The sequence below is a fragment of the Puntigrus tetrazona genome, chromosome 12 (assembly GCF_018831695.1).
Source record: "Puntigrus tetrazona isolate hp1 chromosome 12, ASM1883169v1, whole genome shotgun sequence".
NCBI classification, from domain to species: domain Eukaryota; kingdom Metazoa; phylum Chordata; class Actinopteri; order Cypriniformes; family Cyprinidae; genus Puntigrus; species Puntigrus tetrazona.
The window spans coordinates 1,690,585-1,704,493 of NC_056710.1; the positions used below are offsets into that span (position 1 = coordinate 1,690,585).

At 37.6% G+C, this 13,909-nt stretch overlaps 1 protein-coding gene across 2 annotated transcripts in view; it reads left to right on the forward strand.

Moving 5' to 3' along the window:
* Positions 1–13,909, forward strand: part of bicc1b (BicC family RNA binding protein 1b) — a 69,603-nt gene that overhangs the window by 30,757 nt on the left and 24,937 nt on the right. For both annotated transcript variants that reach the window (XM_043253971.1, XM_043253972.1), the window contains exons 4-6: positions 11,030–11,109; positions 12,040–12,198; positions 13,456–13,509. In XM_043253971.1, coding sequence (XP_043109906.1) covers positions 11,030–11,109; positions 12,040–12,198; positions 13,456–13,509 — 293 coding nt within the window. The remainder of the gene's footprint in view (positions 1–11,029; positions 11,110–12,039; positions 12,199–13,455; positions 13,510–13,909) is intronic.

Below are 13,909 nucleotides of genomic sequence, written 5' to 3' on the forward strand. Positions count from 1 at the left end.
TATTTACAGTGTATCGGTGGATGTTCATGAGATTTCGACTGGGCTGCTTCATTTGTTATGGAATCCTCCGAAACCTCACTTATATTGTGTTTGAGTCCAGTCGGAAAAATTAGCGTGGAAATTAAATCATGCGGCTTTTTGGGAAGAGAATGCTCTCCTAAGCATTCAGGTTTACGATATTTGACACTTTTGACTTGGTAAAGTTAGCAACCACTCAGAACAACGTCCATTGGAATTACAAAATAAAGCACTGTTTGTTTTCTCATCGGAAACAAGATGCTCAAATGCTCCCTGTTTGAATGTTCAAAAAATTAGCAGATGTTTTGAAAATGTTTATGCCTTATAATGCATGTGTTGTTTGTCACTTACGTTACCAGATTTGTAAAAATTAATTAATATTTTATTCGGCAAGGATGAATTGAATTGACCCAAAAGTGACAATAAAGACAATTATAATGTTATACAAGATTAGTTCCGAATAAATGCTTGTCTCTTTTATTAAAGAATTCTGAAAAACAGAAATATTGTGCTTTCTCGAGTAGCATATTAGAATAATTTCTGAAAGATCATGACACTGAAGACTGGAGTAATGATGCAAAAAATTTGGTTTTGCATCACAGGAATGAATGACATTTTAACATATATTAAAATAAAAATGGGCCTAATTTTTACTGTATTTTGGTCAAATAAATGCAGCCCTGCCCTTGATAAGGATAAGAGACTTTTTTTGACAAATTTGATAGTTTTACCAACCAAACCTTTAAAAAGAGTACAAAGTGTAAGTACCGTATTGCATGTATTTTGGACATGCATGCTATTGTTTTGCAATGAACCATGGTAAAACTGTAATTTTATTGTTATTTTTGGAATACCCCGGTAAACCAAGAAGCCATTGCAGTACCCAGTGAAACATCCCTGCACCATGGTACCACCACAACACCTCCAATTCAGTGCTTTCCAAATGATGTACTCTTTCACAGAGGTCACGGCACATCACTGATGAACTCAGCCGAGCGTCCTTTCATGCTGAAATATCTTCTGAGCCGAAATGTCCGTCAAACAAGTGTTTCGTTTCTCTGTAAAGTTCTGGCAACAGCAATAACACTGCGGAATGCAAACATTGACAACAACAGCCTGGCCGACAACAGACATCAGATCAAGTTCATGTGTGCTCACAATGTGTTTTCAGGGTCACGGCCCAAGTCAAAGGCCATTCGCATTCCTGCGCGTGGTTTATATTGGCGAGCTTGCGCGGGCATTGCCTGCTCTGACAAAAATGTTACATAATCGTTCGCGGTTATCTGGTGACTGCATGCAGCAAACATCCCAGCTAATTAATGATGGAAAACACATGCGCGGTTCTGACATGTGGACCGCACCGGGGACCTGCTGTTTCCTGCTTATTGTGACAGTTAAGACGCGTTGATCCTGCGCGACACCTCTGGAAGAAAACAATCAGCTAGATAGCGCAGCGTGCGATTGAGCTAACGGCCTTGACTTCGGGTCCGTCTCTGTGGCACGATGAAAGTGATGCACTTGGGTGTATGTGATTGTTGAGGAGCGGAGATGTTTGTAGTTTAGGGGATCGAGCGTTCTAGCCCTAAACTAAATATCTTCATGAAACATCATATCCTAATGATTTTTGGCTTAAAAGAAAAATCTATAATTTTAATTTATGCAATGTATTGTTGGCTGTTGCCACAAATATACCCGTTCAACTTATGATTCGTTTTGGGGTCAAGGGTCATATATTAATTATAGCTTCTAATATTTGGCAACCGATATATCAATTGCTATTTAATATCTATATCTCTTTTGTACACTCTTTTCTTATTTATAAATCAAATCTAGATGTGATGTTTAACAAAAGTATAACCATTAATCTGTTTGTTTATATATTTTTTACATTTACAATATTTCTATATTATTTCTGTAATATATCTATATTGTAATATTTCTATATTTCTATAATATTTATGTAATATAATATTTCTTACGTTTCACTTCTGAATGTGTTTCATATATATATATATATGTGACAACATTTTTTAAATCTTAATCATTCTATTTTTAAGCGTTTGTTTTTTGAGTTTTAATGCAGTTTGAAAACAGAGAAATTTGTGAGAATCGCTGCATAATTTTCCCTCTGTCTTCATCCCAGCTTCATTGGAAAAACATGTCTGTGGCGACATTTCGGCAAAAACTTATCACGTTGCTTCTTGCATGTTTTGCAACAATATGAATGCGCTAAAAAATGCGCTAAAAAATTTCGCACTACACTACACTAAACCTAACCGATTATGTTAACAAAACCAAATATGTGATACCGTGCCATTTTAGCTTGCTTCTACAAGTCTTTTAATGCTGTATGTAGTGTGTACCGGGTGAGCTACTGAGCAAGTTTACTACACCCGATAAGCCATATAGAGCTGGTTTTGTAATGAAAACTTCAAAATGTATTCATTTATGAATCATGCACTATATAGTAAACTCCTTAGTTTTGCATTTTTAAAGTGCACTATTCATCACTGCGAGCGTCGTTATTGGAACCAGTGCACTTTTTATTTTTCTGCCAAAAAACGAAGATTACCAACAATTAAATATTTTCATCTGTATGCTAGGCATGTCTCTCGGTGGCTGAAAGTGCTTAGTAATATCAGGGCCTCAACTGCTTAATAATGACAGATACTTTGCAGACACATTTACAGGCTCCTAAAAGTCTCTGGAACCGTGGATCATCTGGGACGGGACCAACACCCACAGTTATGTGCTATTATCTCTCGCCTCTATTGGCCAAAGAGCCATCACAACTAATGCAGTCATCATCGCCTTCGGATGGGCCCTAGCTGGAATGCTAGGAACCAGAAAAGGCCCCGAGAAACTCTTTTGTGTGTTAAAAGTGGAAATGCAGCTTGCGGCATATTTATGTGGCTCCCGAGGATGCATTCCATTGCTGCGGAGTCTGAGCTGACGTAGGGAGTTTTCATCTGGGGTCTCTGAAGTCTCTCGCGGTCTGTTTCACTCATTTGCCATCGTAAAGCTCAGGTTGATACTCCGCAGACCTTCACACGCCACCGTCACAAAAAAGGTTGAGTTTGATTTACTCGGAAAGACTTTACTTCTTTCAGAGTTTTCATTCTGCCCGCGCATGTTGACATCAAGTCAAAATGATATCCTTCTTTGTTGCATCTTAGCGGCGTGCGGTGAATGTCCTGTTCTAAAATTAGCAACGTTTCATTTGTCGCTGGAGCTTTTCGAGTCAACACGGATTCAGAATTGACCCTGTATTTATTTCAATGCACATTCTTGCTCTTTTTGAATGAGTCATCTGTGAGTGTTTTTGTAAAAAGTAAAAACGCTTTTGTTATCTTTCTTGAAAACGTCTGCTGTTTGTCGTTCTTTTGTCACAAACCGCTTTTCACAATGTAATCACCATGCAAGCTTGTGGCCTATATTTTTTCTGGTTGAATATCCAAATACAATATATTACAAAAATAATAGGCATTGAAGCATGCTGCTATGTTGACTTAAATTTCATAAAATACATAATCAGTTTAAATAGAAGAAGCAAAACGCATATCACCTTTAATCCAGTTTACACTACTATGTGTCGAAACTGGATAAAAAAAAAAAAAGCATTCGAATGGTTACACAAATTGTCATATATTTTAGGTTCTGAAATTATTTGATTAAAATACATTAATATATGTGACAATAGCCAAAATATATTTTAGGGTCAAAATATATTATATTAGATTTTTAAATATCTAAAAACTTGCAGTTTATTATGATTATTTAATTAATTATGATTATGTAATTTATTTTGATACAAATCAGAATTTTCAATTTTTAGAAAGTCTTCAGTCTACGCTGATTTGCTGCTTGAGAAAATATATATGTGTTGCTTAATATATATGATAATTTTTTTCTTTAAATAACAGAACAGTCTTTATCCCTAAAGGGTACAAATTAGCATTTATCTTTTGAAAAGCCATTGGCGCATTGCTTTTGTACGTTTTTTTATAAGTGTGTACAGTGACCATTATCGTTTATGCATGATCAGTCAGCTATGCTTTATGAGTTCTTTAAAAAAAAGTAAAACTGGTGTCAAACACAGATTTCGAGCGCTTCCCTGCTCCCTCTGCCCAGACCATCTTCTCACACACAAAGACAGAGAAACCTGGCTGACATTGCCCTCACTCCTAGGCCATCTTGGCCAGTCCATCTCAGAACGCTGAATAAATCTCGCGCTGCTGTATGGAGAGATTTATAGGAGGACAGGAGAACAGAACTCCCACTGGCCTGCTCTTAAAGGGGGGCAGCAGCTGTAAAAACAGTCCGAAGCGCTCCGTTCTTCCAGTGCTTATCACCCTGTCCACCGCTCGGTTGCATCAGACCGGGCTCTCATCTCCATGGAGAGCTGCTAGGCTGCTGGCGTGCGCAGCCCAGTATGCTCCCACAGTGGACCCAGAGGGGATTTAAGGTTTCTTGCTTTAAATGAACGTCTTTGGCTCTTTTGTCGGCAGATTTTGGATACAATAGACACAGCCTCTTGATCCCAAGGAAATAAATTTCTTCCCAGAATGACTCTGTTACAGTGTGAGGAGCAAATGAGACGTTACCATAACAACAGATGTGAGGAACATTGGAATTTTATGGCTCCAACAGGATTTTATAGTTGATACAAAACAAGTTCTATAAAAAGTTCCATGAATGTATTCACTAATTTAACGTTACCGCAAGAAACTTGTTGAGATAATGTTGAGAGAAATCAGAGCTCGGGGTTTACTGCAGGTAAATTAATAAATGTGATACTATTATTGTATTTGATAAAATTGCTGAAATAATGTAATACAGTGAACCTTTTCTTATAATATAATCGTATAGTTCCAAAAATAGTTCCTTAAATGTGCTTGCTAATTCAGACTTTTAATAATTTGTGATGACAGCTCTTAATTGACATAGCTGATTTATAAAAAAATTAAATAATAAATAATAAAGCATAAAAAAATAATGAATAATATTTAATGCATTAGCATTTTATTTATTTATTTCAATTGGTAATACTGTATTTTTATTTATATATATATATATATATATATATATATATATATATATATATATATGTGTGTGTGTGTATAATTTGCAATGTGACTTTAACATTAGTTTTTATCTCATCTCTTCGACAGGACTACAGACTCTTTTGCCTAAAATAATTAATAATTTATAAATTCTAATTTGAAATAGAATATAATAAATGTAATTTAACATAACTTAATTATATAATACGGTTATTTAACAAAAAAAAGTCAACAAAAAAAGTTTTTGGCAGATTCAAAATACTGCAGAAAGCCAAATTATTCAGTCCTTTCAAAAATGTATATATTAAAAGATACATTAAGTAGTTCATGTATTTAAGTATATGTATTTATAAAAACTGACACAGTCACCTGTGTGTGTGTGTGTGTGTGTGTGTGTGTGTGTGTGTGGGCTCGCACACAGCAGTGTTTTCCGCTACATAACGAGACATTCACAGCTCACGTGTATGTTCTCTGGGACTTCACAGGAACACAACAGCAATAAACATCCCGAGTCATTTGGGAGGCCTCTTTGCCGTTTGGAGGGCCACAGGAAAGCCTGAGCCTCTCCATTAAGGTCTCAATATTATCATCAAGCCTTCTTTGGTTGCAGCCCTCACACGAGAAGATGTTATCACAACTCCGCCGCTGCCGTAACATCTGTCCGCTCGTGATGGTGCAGCAATTCAAAGTATGTAATAGAAAAACAGAGCAGCTTCCTGCTTTTCCTTCACGAAAAAAAAGGCCTAAAAGCTCCATTAAAAAATGACTGTCATTTGAAACGGAATTAATTGCTTTTCTCTCTTTCATGTGAACTGCCGAATCGAGCCAGAGTGCGTGAGTGTCTTTTGTTTTTGTTAGCTCACGAACATCTGTTCGGTCACACACAGCAGTAGAGGCGCATAGCTTTCACACTGTTTGTTGTGCAAGATGTCGTGACACCAGATGTGCTAAATCATGTGACTTATGAAGCACACGAGAACACAAATTTAAAAGTTAAAGGGATGGAGCAGATTTATAGGACCTGTATTTTGCGGAATCTTAAAAACATGGATGCGACGATATTATTTTTCTGTACTTGAAGCCTCTTGGAAAATTCGGTGAACTATTTGTAAGGATACTTTCCTTCTTAGACCACCTCAAAAGTTTAAAGCAACAGAGAAAGTCTTGAGGCTGCCACCTAGTGGCACAGCGATCCTAAAATCCATTGGGGACGGAGAATCAGGCATGCGGACGGACACCCAATCACATCACAATAGGAGCTAAACTGAATCCATGTTAAATTACATTTGTGTTCCTAGTTTAAACATTAGAGCATGGTGCTAGCGATGCCATGCAAGGTCACGGGTTATTGTCCTGTGGAATGCATGAACTGATGAAAATGTTTTTATTAAATATAATGTTAGACTCTTTTTAGATAAAGTCATGTGCCTAATGTTGTCAACATAGCTTGTAAATTATTACATGCATTGCAAATGAATTAATTCATTTATTAATTTAATTTTGTTTTATTTGTAGGGTAAGCAATAATTTATATGTAATAAAATTACAATAATTAAAAAAATATGTGTGTGTATATATATATACACGTAACATAAGCATTTTGTCACAAAATAAGTATACAGTAACATGTTTATTAAAAGGTTACATTAGGAAGCAAGGCAGAGAAGAAAAAAGGATTTGTGTGTGTGTGTGTGTGTGTGTGTGTGTGTGTGTGTTTGTGTGTGCGTTTGTGTGTTTATGTGTGTGTATATGTGTGCAATAATTGAGGGGGGTTTTTTTCTCATGCAGTGGGACAGAAGTCATTAGTTCATCATTAGTCTCAGTTTATGTGACATTTTATTCATAAAACATGGTGAAAAGGGTTTTTTTTCCTGGCTGTTGAGAGTATTTTTAAATTTATGGTGTGATAAAAAGAGAAGCCCAAAAAATTCCCTTTCTAAAAAACATTGACTTGAATGTGTCAGTTTTTTTTTCAAACTGGCTTTGTTCACTTGTTATTTTCTGCCTTAAATTATGTAAAGTAGCAGGATATAGCATAACCAGCCGACATAACAGCATAACCATACTGTTACATAGTGTGTGTGTGTGTGTGTGTGTGTGTGTGTGTGTGTGTGTGTGTGTGTGCGTGACTGTAACATCAATGTATATTCCTCAAACAAACATGCTTCTCAGGATGCAGATGCACATTCTCCCGGACATCTTTTCAGCACTGTCTTTTACTATTGCTGCTTTCACTCACAGTGGCGGCGCTGCAACGGTTTGCGGGTCTCTCAACACATGACACGATCCACTGTGGGCATTTCCAAGCAGCCCGTAAAACGCTGCGGCCTCCGAAACAGCGTGCTCCATTTAGCTCATGCCACCCCCCAGTGTGGATAAACAACTTTCCGAACAGACGTTTCCCTCTTGTTCTCAGCTTCTCCACCAACCCGCGCTCGAATCAAAGCATCCTAAACCGATCGTCAAACATCGTGCTTCTATAGCCGGCAGCAGTCAAACGGTTTCTTTCCCCGTGATTCAGCGTGATGAATCATATCTGCAGTGAACTGATTTGGTGTATCCAGCTTGTTGGTTGTTTATTTTTCTCCCCTTTTTTCACATTCCCCCGCTGTGTTGGAAATGACTGATTTAGACTCTCGGAGGAATGTGCTTCAACAGATGTGTTTCTCACCACAATCAGCTCAGTGTACCGCTTATCAAAGCCAGCTGTGGATGGAGGTGTGTGTCAGCAAAGCATCTTTAGATGGAGCTATATTTAAACACTGTAGTCAAAAGGTGTGAGGAAACCACTGAAAGAACACCTATGATGAGTTTTACTAGTGGTTACTGCAGCTATACTATTACGGTCTTTCTTCACTGATAGCCAAAGCATTCTGGACACACACAATCTGTCTATGTACGTGTGTGTGTGTGTGTGCGCGTGTGTGTGTACACATACATCTGTTTTTGGTGTCCTGTCCATTGATATGTACTTGTTTTATGGTATGTTTTTCACTGCTTTAAGCCAAAAATATCTTTACTTGGATGAAAGTGCAGCATTACTATCATCAAGAGAAAAGAGAATTTGTTCAGTTTCAAGGTAGTCACATACTAATATTTGATATTTGCAATGATTTTTGGTTGGAAGAAATCTGGCATTGCATTACTCGCTCACCAATAGAACATCAGCAGTTAATGGGTGCCGTCAGAGTCCAAACATCTAAATAATAATCCACAAATAATCTACACAACTCCAGTCCATCAGTTAGCATCACGTGAAAAGAATAGTTGCATCATTAAGACATTTTAACTATAAACCTTTGATAAATACCAATCCATAACCCAGACAACTATGCAACTATGGTGCAAAATGCTAGAGCATTTTACTTTCAAAACAATAAAGGTATAGGCTGCCTCATTTTTGATTCGTAGAATTTAACAAGTGGGATTTGATGATATTTAGTTTTACGTTTCAGAAATCCGCTCACCTTCGTTTAAATATTGTACCTTTTTTGCTCCTCCATCTTAACTGTATCGCGAACCGCTACAGCATATAGCTTAAGCCTAGATATTTCCATGAAAATCTCAGGAATCCCAAACAATTTGTCCGTGCTTTTCTCAAACCCACCATCTCTCGTACTTATAACAATAACTGCACCAATGGCAGATTTATGGTTCTGAAGCAATTTAATAAGCCGTTTTTTGCTTTGCATGCACAAATTTGAAAGTTTGGTACACTGTGGCAACCTTGAACACCATCCACACCGGCATTGCTTCACTCTGTATGCAATGGACGTATTGCATTTCGTCGTTTTCACCACTCTTGTAAATCCAACCCTTAAGGGGATGCCACTCAAAACTGGTGAGGTGGACGATAATTGCCAGCGTGGAAGCCGAGCGATACTAATCATCGGGTGTAATCCTACATGTGTTAAACCACACTCAACTGGCACGTTTGTACGAGACGAACCCCTTTGTATGCGATTATATTCCTGTTTTCCCCCTAACACCACAGTATAAACTGTAAAACCTCTAGTGAGCACTTGAGCTTGACCACAGAAAATGGTCACATTACATGCAATTTTAACTAAGGCCAGTCTTACTGTAGTGGCTAACTCTGAACGCTCGGTATGTTTTCTGCTTCGTGGAATGTCGCTGGAGCCGGACTGGAGCGATTTCCTCCCGCAGTGTCCGTCCAGTCGGGCCGAACGGGTGTTTTGCAGGATTTTGTGGTGGAGAAATTCACTTCTGCGTGGGACAGTGATTTAGCCTGGCTTTTCCACTCATTCCCTCTGGCATTGAAAGCTCTCATCTCAAGCTTCCTTTAAGCGCCGGAACAGCAGCTATAGCACGGAAAGCCAGACGTGTAGCGCTGGACCTGGAGCCTTGTGTTTGTCTTCCTCCTTCGCGGAGAGCGAATTATATGGTTTGGCTTGTCTTGTGGCTTGCTTTAGATTCTTAAGCTGCCTTGTTACTAAAACGTGTGTGGGGTCATATGAAATTTTAGTGTTTTTACATTTTAATAACAAAAAGCACATCTTTTGAACTTTAAAGTGTTACTCCACTTACTTATCCCCATGTCGTTCCAAACTAGTAAAAGCTTTGCTTCTCTTTGGAGCAAAAATCGAAATATTTCGAATGAAACCGAGAGGCTTGTGACTGTCCCATTGACTGCCAAGTAAATAACACTGTCGAGGTCCAGAATGATATGAAAGACTTCGTCGAAATAGTCCATCTGCCATCAGTGGTTCAACTGTAACGTTATGAAGTGATGAAAATACATTTTGTACTGTAAGAAAATGAAAATCACGACTTTATTCAACTATTTGTCACCGTAGCGCCATTTTGGAGAGTATCCGCTGGACTCAAAAAACGTACGCACCTCTGTGTCGGCAACAACTAAAGGATACATTTTCTATGAGTATTATGCTTTACTTTGAATGAAAACTGACACAGAACAGCGTACACCATGTTCCAAAATGGAGCTAAGGTTATGCGGAGAGACACAGAGATGACAAATTGTTGAATAAAGATGTTATTTTTGTTTTCTTTCCATACAAAAAGTATTTTCATCACTTCATAATTTTACGGTTGAACCCCTGATGGACTATTCTGACAATGTCTTTCATACTTTGGACCTTGACAGTGTTCATTACAGTCAACGGGACAGTCACAATCTCCCAGTTTTTTTAAAAATGCATTCATATTTTACAAACAAGGTGGGTATAAATGGGCGGTTGTTGGGTGGAAAAGTTGTAAAGTGGACCGTTAGTCAGAAATCTTTCTGTGGGACACTAAGCAGAGGTCTACTTCATGTTGGCATGAAGGTTGGGAAAGTGGATTAGTTCAGGGGAATTTGGGGGGTTTTGCAGCACAATGAGACAGATGTTTATGGTGCGGAAGTCAATGACAGAATGAGCAAGTGCTGGAATGATATAAATATTGTCTGGATTTATTTAACCATGAAGCACTGCATAGAGTTTTCTGGCAGCCCTACTGAAACATTATATATGTGAGATATGACTTACCAAATAATTTATATAAGTAAATGTCCACATTGTTGATGAAAGTTTATGACGAATATAACTGCTTATAAATAAGTTTAGTTAATTTTATATTTAGTTAAATGCCTGATTACCTGTGCTGAGCCAACTTACTACTTCAAAATATTTTGGTTGTTGTTGTTGATTCCACTCAAGAGTTTTGAGGTTATACATATATTGTATATTGATAACATAATATAGCAAAAACAGTAATATAAAATAGCCGATATCTATTTAATTATATTTTAAAATGTCATTTTTTCTTGTGACGCAAAGCTGTATTTTCACCACTCTTGTGTCATATGATGCTTCAGAAATTATTCCAACACGCTGATTTCCTCAGTGGTTTGGTTTTTAATGTGTTTTTTTTTTGTGGGCAAATAAACCTTGTGACATGCCTTACATGTATGGATTTTTCTCTTCCAGATCCTCATATCAAAGTTAGCGGTAAGAGAGACAATGTGAAGGAAGCCAAGGAGAAGATCATGTCTGTCCTGGACACAAAGGTGAGCATGTCAAGTCAGATTGGGTGATTGTTATTTGATAAGTCACTGTGCATTTCAAACATGCCTCATTGGTCATCCCTGTCATTCTTGGTTGCTGTAGTAGATGGATGCTTTTGGTTTGGTTTTACGACAGCCATGACATTTGAAGCGATGGAATCTGAAGATCCTGTGAGGAGCATGACATCAAGATCTCCTCCTATATTTATAAGGATTGAATCATGGCTTAAATCGAATTGGGCAGAAAAAAGACACGTTATAGCATTGGCTGACTAAAGCCATTGGTTGGTCTGGTAATTTATGGCAGGACATCCACCTATGCCAACCGAAGAGTTTGCAGTAACATCACTGTAGATTTATGAGGTAATTTCCCTCAATCGTTTGACGTGAATCGGGAAACGACGTGTATTGACATCTCTCTGTAGACTTGATGTAATGGAAATCTGACTTGGTTCTAGCTCACAGATCTAAGCGAATCTGTCGCAACTTTAATAAAGCTGCTCGAAGGGGCAGGATCGGTTTTCCTGTAATAAAAACTGAAGAAATTGCATTCGCTTTTAAAATATGTTACATTTTTTAATGTTGAAAGTGCAAGCAACTTCCTCAGCTTGAAAAAAAACGAAACAAAAACTGAAGTAAAGCCACCATGTGCAAACATGGGGTATTCTGCCAGCCCAGAAGGTATCATTGAAAAGCTGACAATGCATTTGAATATACTAATTTATTTCTGTGATGGCAAATGTCAAAAACAGTTGTGTTGCTTAATGTTTTGTTTAACATTGTTTAAATCAGATACATATAGTATATTCTGGTATGTTCAGTATAATATATATATATATATAAGAGTGTTGTTGGACAAATAACGGTATAGAAATTACGCCTTCAGGTGACTGTTACTGCAGTTAATACAGTTCTACCCTTTTGTTTCCTCAGAGTAATCGGGTGACTCTAAAGATGGACGTCTCACATACCGAGCACTCGCATGTCATCGGCAAAGGGGGAAACAATATCAAGAAGGTGATGGAGGACACGGGCTGTCACATCCACTTCCCCGACTCCAACCGCAACAACCAAGCTGAGAAGAGCAACCAGGTGAGATTCTGACGTACCCAGCTTAAGTGATCAAGTCCATTTCTCATTTCACTCCCAACAATCAAGAAGCTGCTTAAATTTGCGCATAATCAAAAATAACAACTATTTTTAGGACTGGTATCGTCTTTAATTTTGCAGCATTATTTTTTTATAACGATTAAGCAGACGTTTTCATTTGCATAATGAATATTATCTCACTTTTTGATTTTCATGTAACTGTTATAATGCCCAGTATGCTGTAATCTTATAATAATAATGTAATTATGTAATATTTTTCAGACCTGTTTTCAGTTATCATAAGATAGTTGCCAAAACATTACTTAAATAATGGGGTATGATTAATTAACATATAAATACTTAAATAAATTGTTCTTATTATAATGCATTTATTTTATTAAAAAAACAGTACTATTAATTACTGAAATTTTAGCATAATTACTTCAGTCTTCAGTGTCAAACGATCCTTCAGAAATCATTCTAATATGTTGATTTGATGCATAGATCATTTTTAGAACATTTTTTACTTTTATCGATGTATATGTAAATCAACATAATTTTTGGTAACATTAGTCTATCCCGTTACTTTTGATAAATTTGATGCTGGACTCGAATGAAGTATTAATTTTCCTTATAACAGTATTTTGAATGAATAGTATATGCTAAAGCAATATGATAGCAATATTATTTAAACTTAGAAATGATATGTATATTCATTTTGGGATGAAACATGACGGAAATGTTCTTGACGGTTATAACCCAAAAGATTATAATTTCCATCTCAGTTTCTGGAGCTGTTTTGCTTTCTGAAATGAGTTTATGTATCACCGAGCAACTGATTGTATGCCTATAGTCTGCAGCCTAAGGGAGGATAAAGACAAAATAATTGGATGCTAGACATGTTTCCAGACTTGATGAAGTGGGGAATGTGGAAATTGAGCAATGACATGGCACTCCCTCATTGCGGGCCCATGTGTTGGGTTAAGAGTGGCTGGTACTTGCTGACAGGTGAATAAGAGCCAGCCACGGCAGAATGAAGAAATCTCACCTCTTAGTGGTGCTCGTATGATAACATTTGGCAGACGGGTATTTTTCATTCTTAAGGGATTAGTTCACGCAAAAATGAAAATCATTTACTCGGCCTCCTGTCGGCCCAAAACACACAGCCCTAACTCGTCTTGTGGAAAACATTTAAAATCAATGCAAATGTAACTTCAAAATTGTTCTCCATGAACATACTGTCTTGTTCCTTTTCTGCAGGTGTCCATAGCCGGCCAGCCAGGAGGAGTGGAGGCCGCCAGAGCCCGAATTCGGGTAAATAAACATTCATAATAAGATTACAAACGTCTGTGTTATTCTGCGATAAAGGCAGGAAGTAGAAGCGGGAGGCTGTTGTTTATCTTGAGGAGGTTGACAGGTACGGGGGGTGTTAACATAAATGATTTTTTGTGTGAGATAAACACATTCCTCAGCATCCCAGCGGTCATCCCGGCAGCACAACAAGCATCTTTCTCCGGATGTTTCTTGGTGCTTAAATCAGAAGCGCTGCCCTCTGTTGGTATTTCATAAGCACTGCAGCCACTTCTATCCAAAACCGTCCTTTCACAAAGCTTAAACGGCAAGAGCCTTTTAATAGGATAAAACGCAAGGAATAAGAACCTTGTAAGAAGCTTTTGACACTCAAAAGTCTAGAGTTTTACTCATAACACCAGCT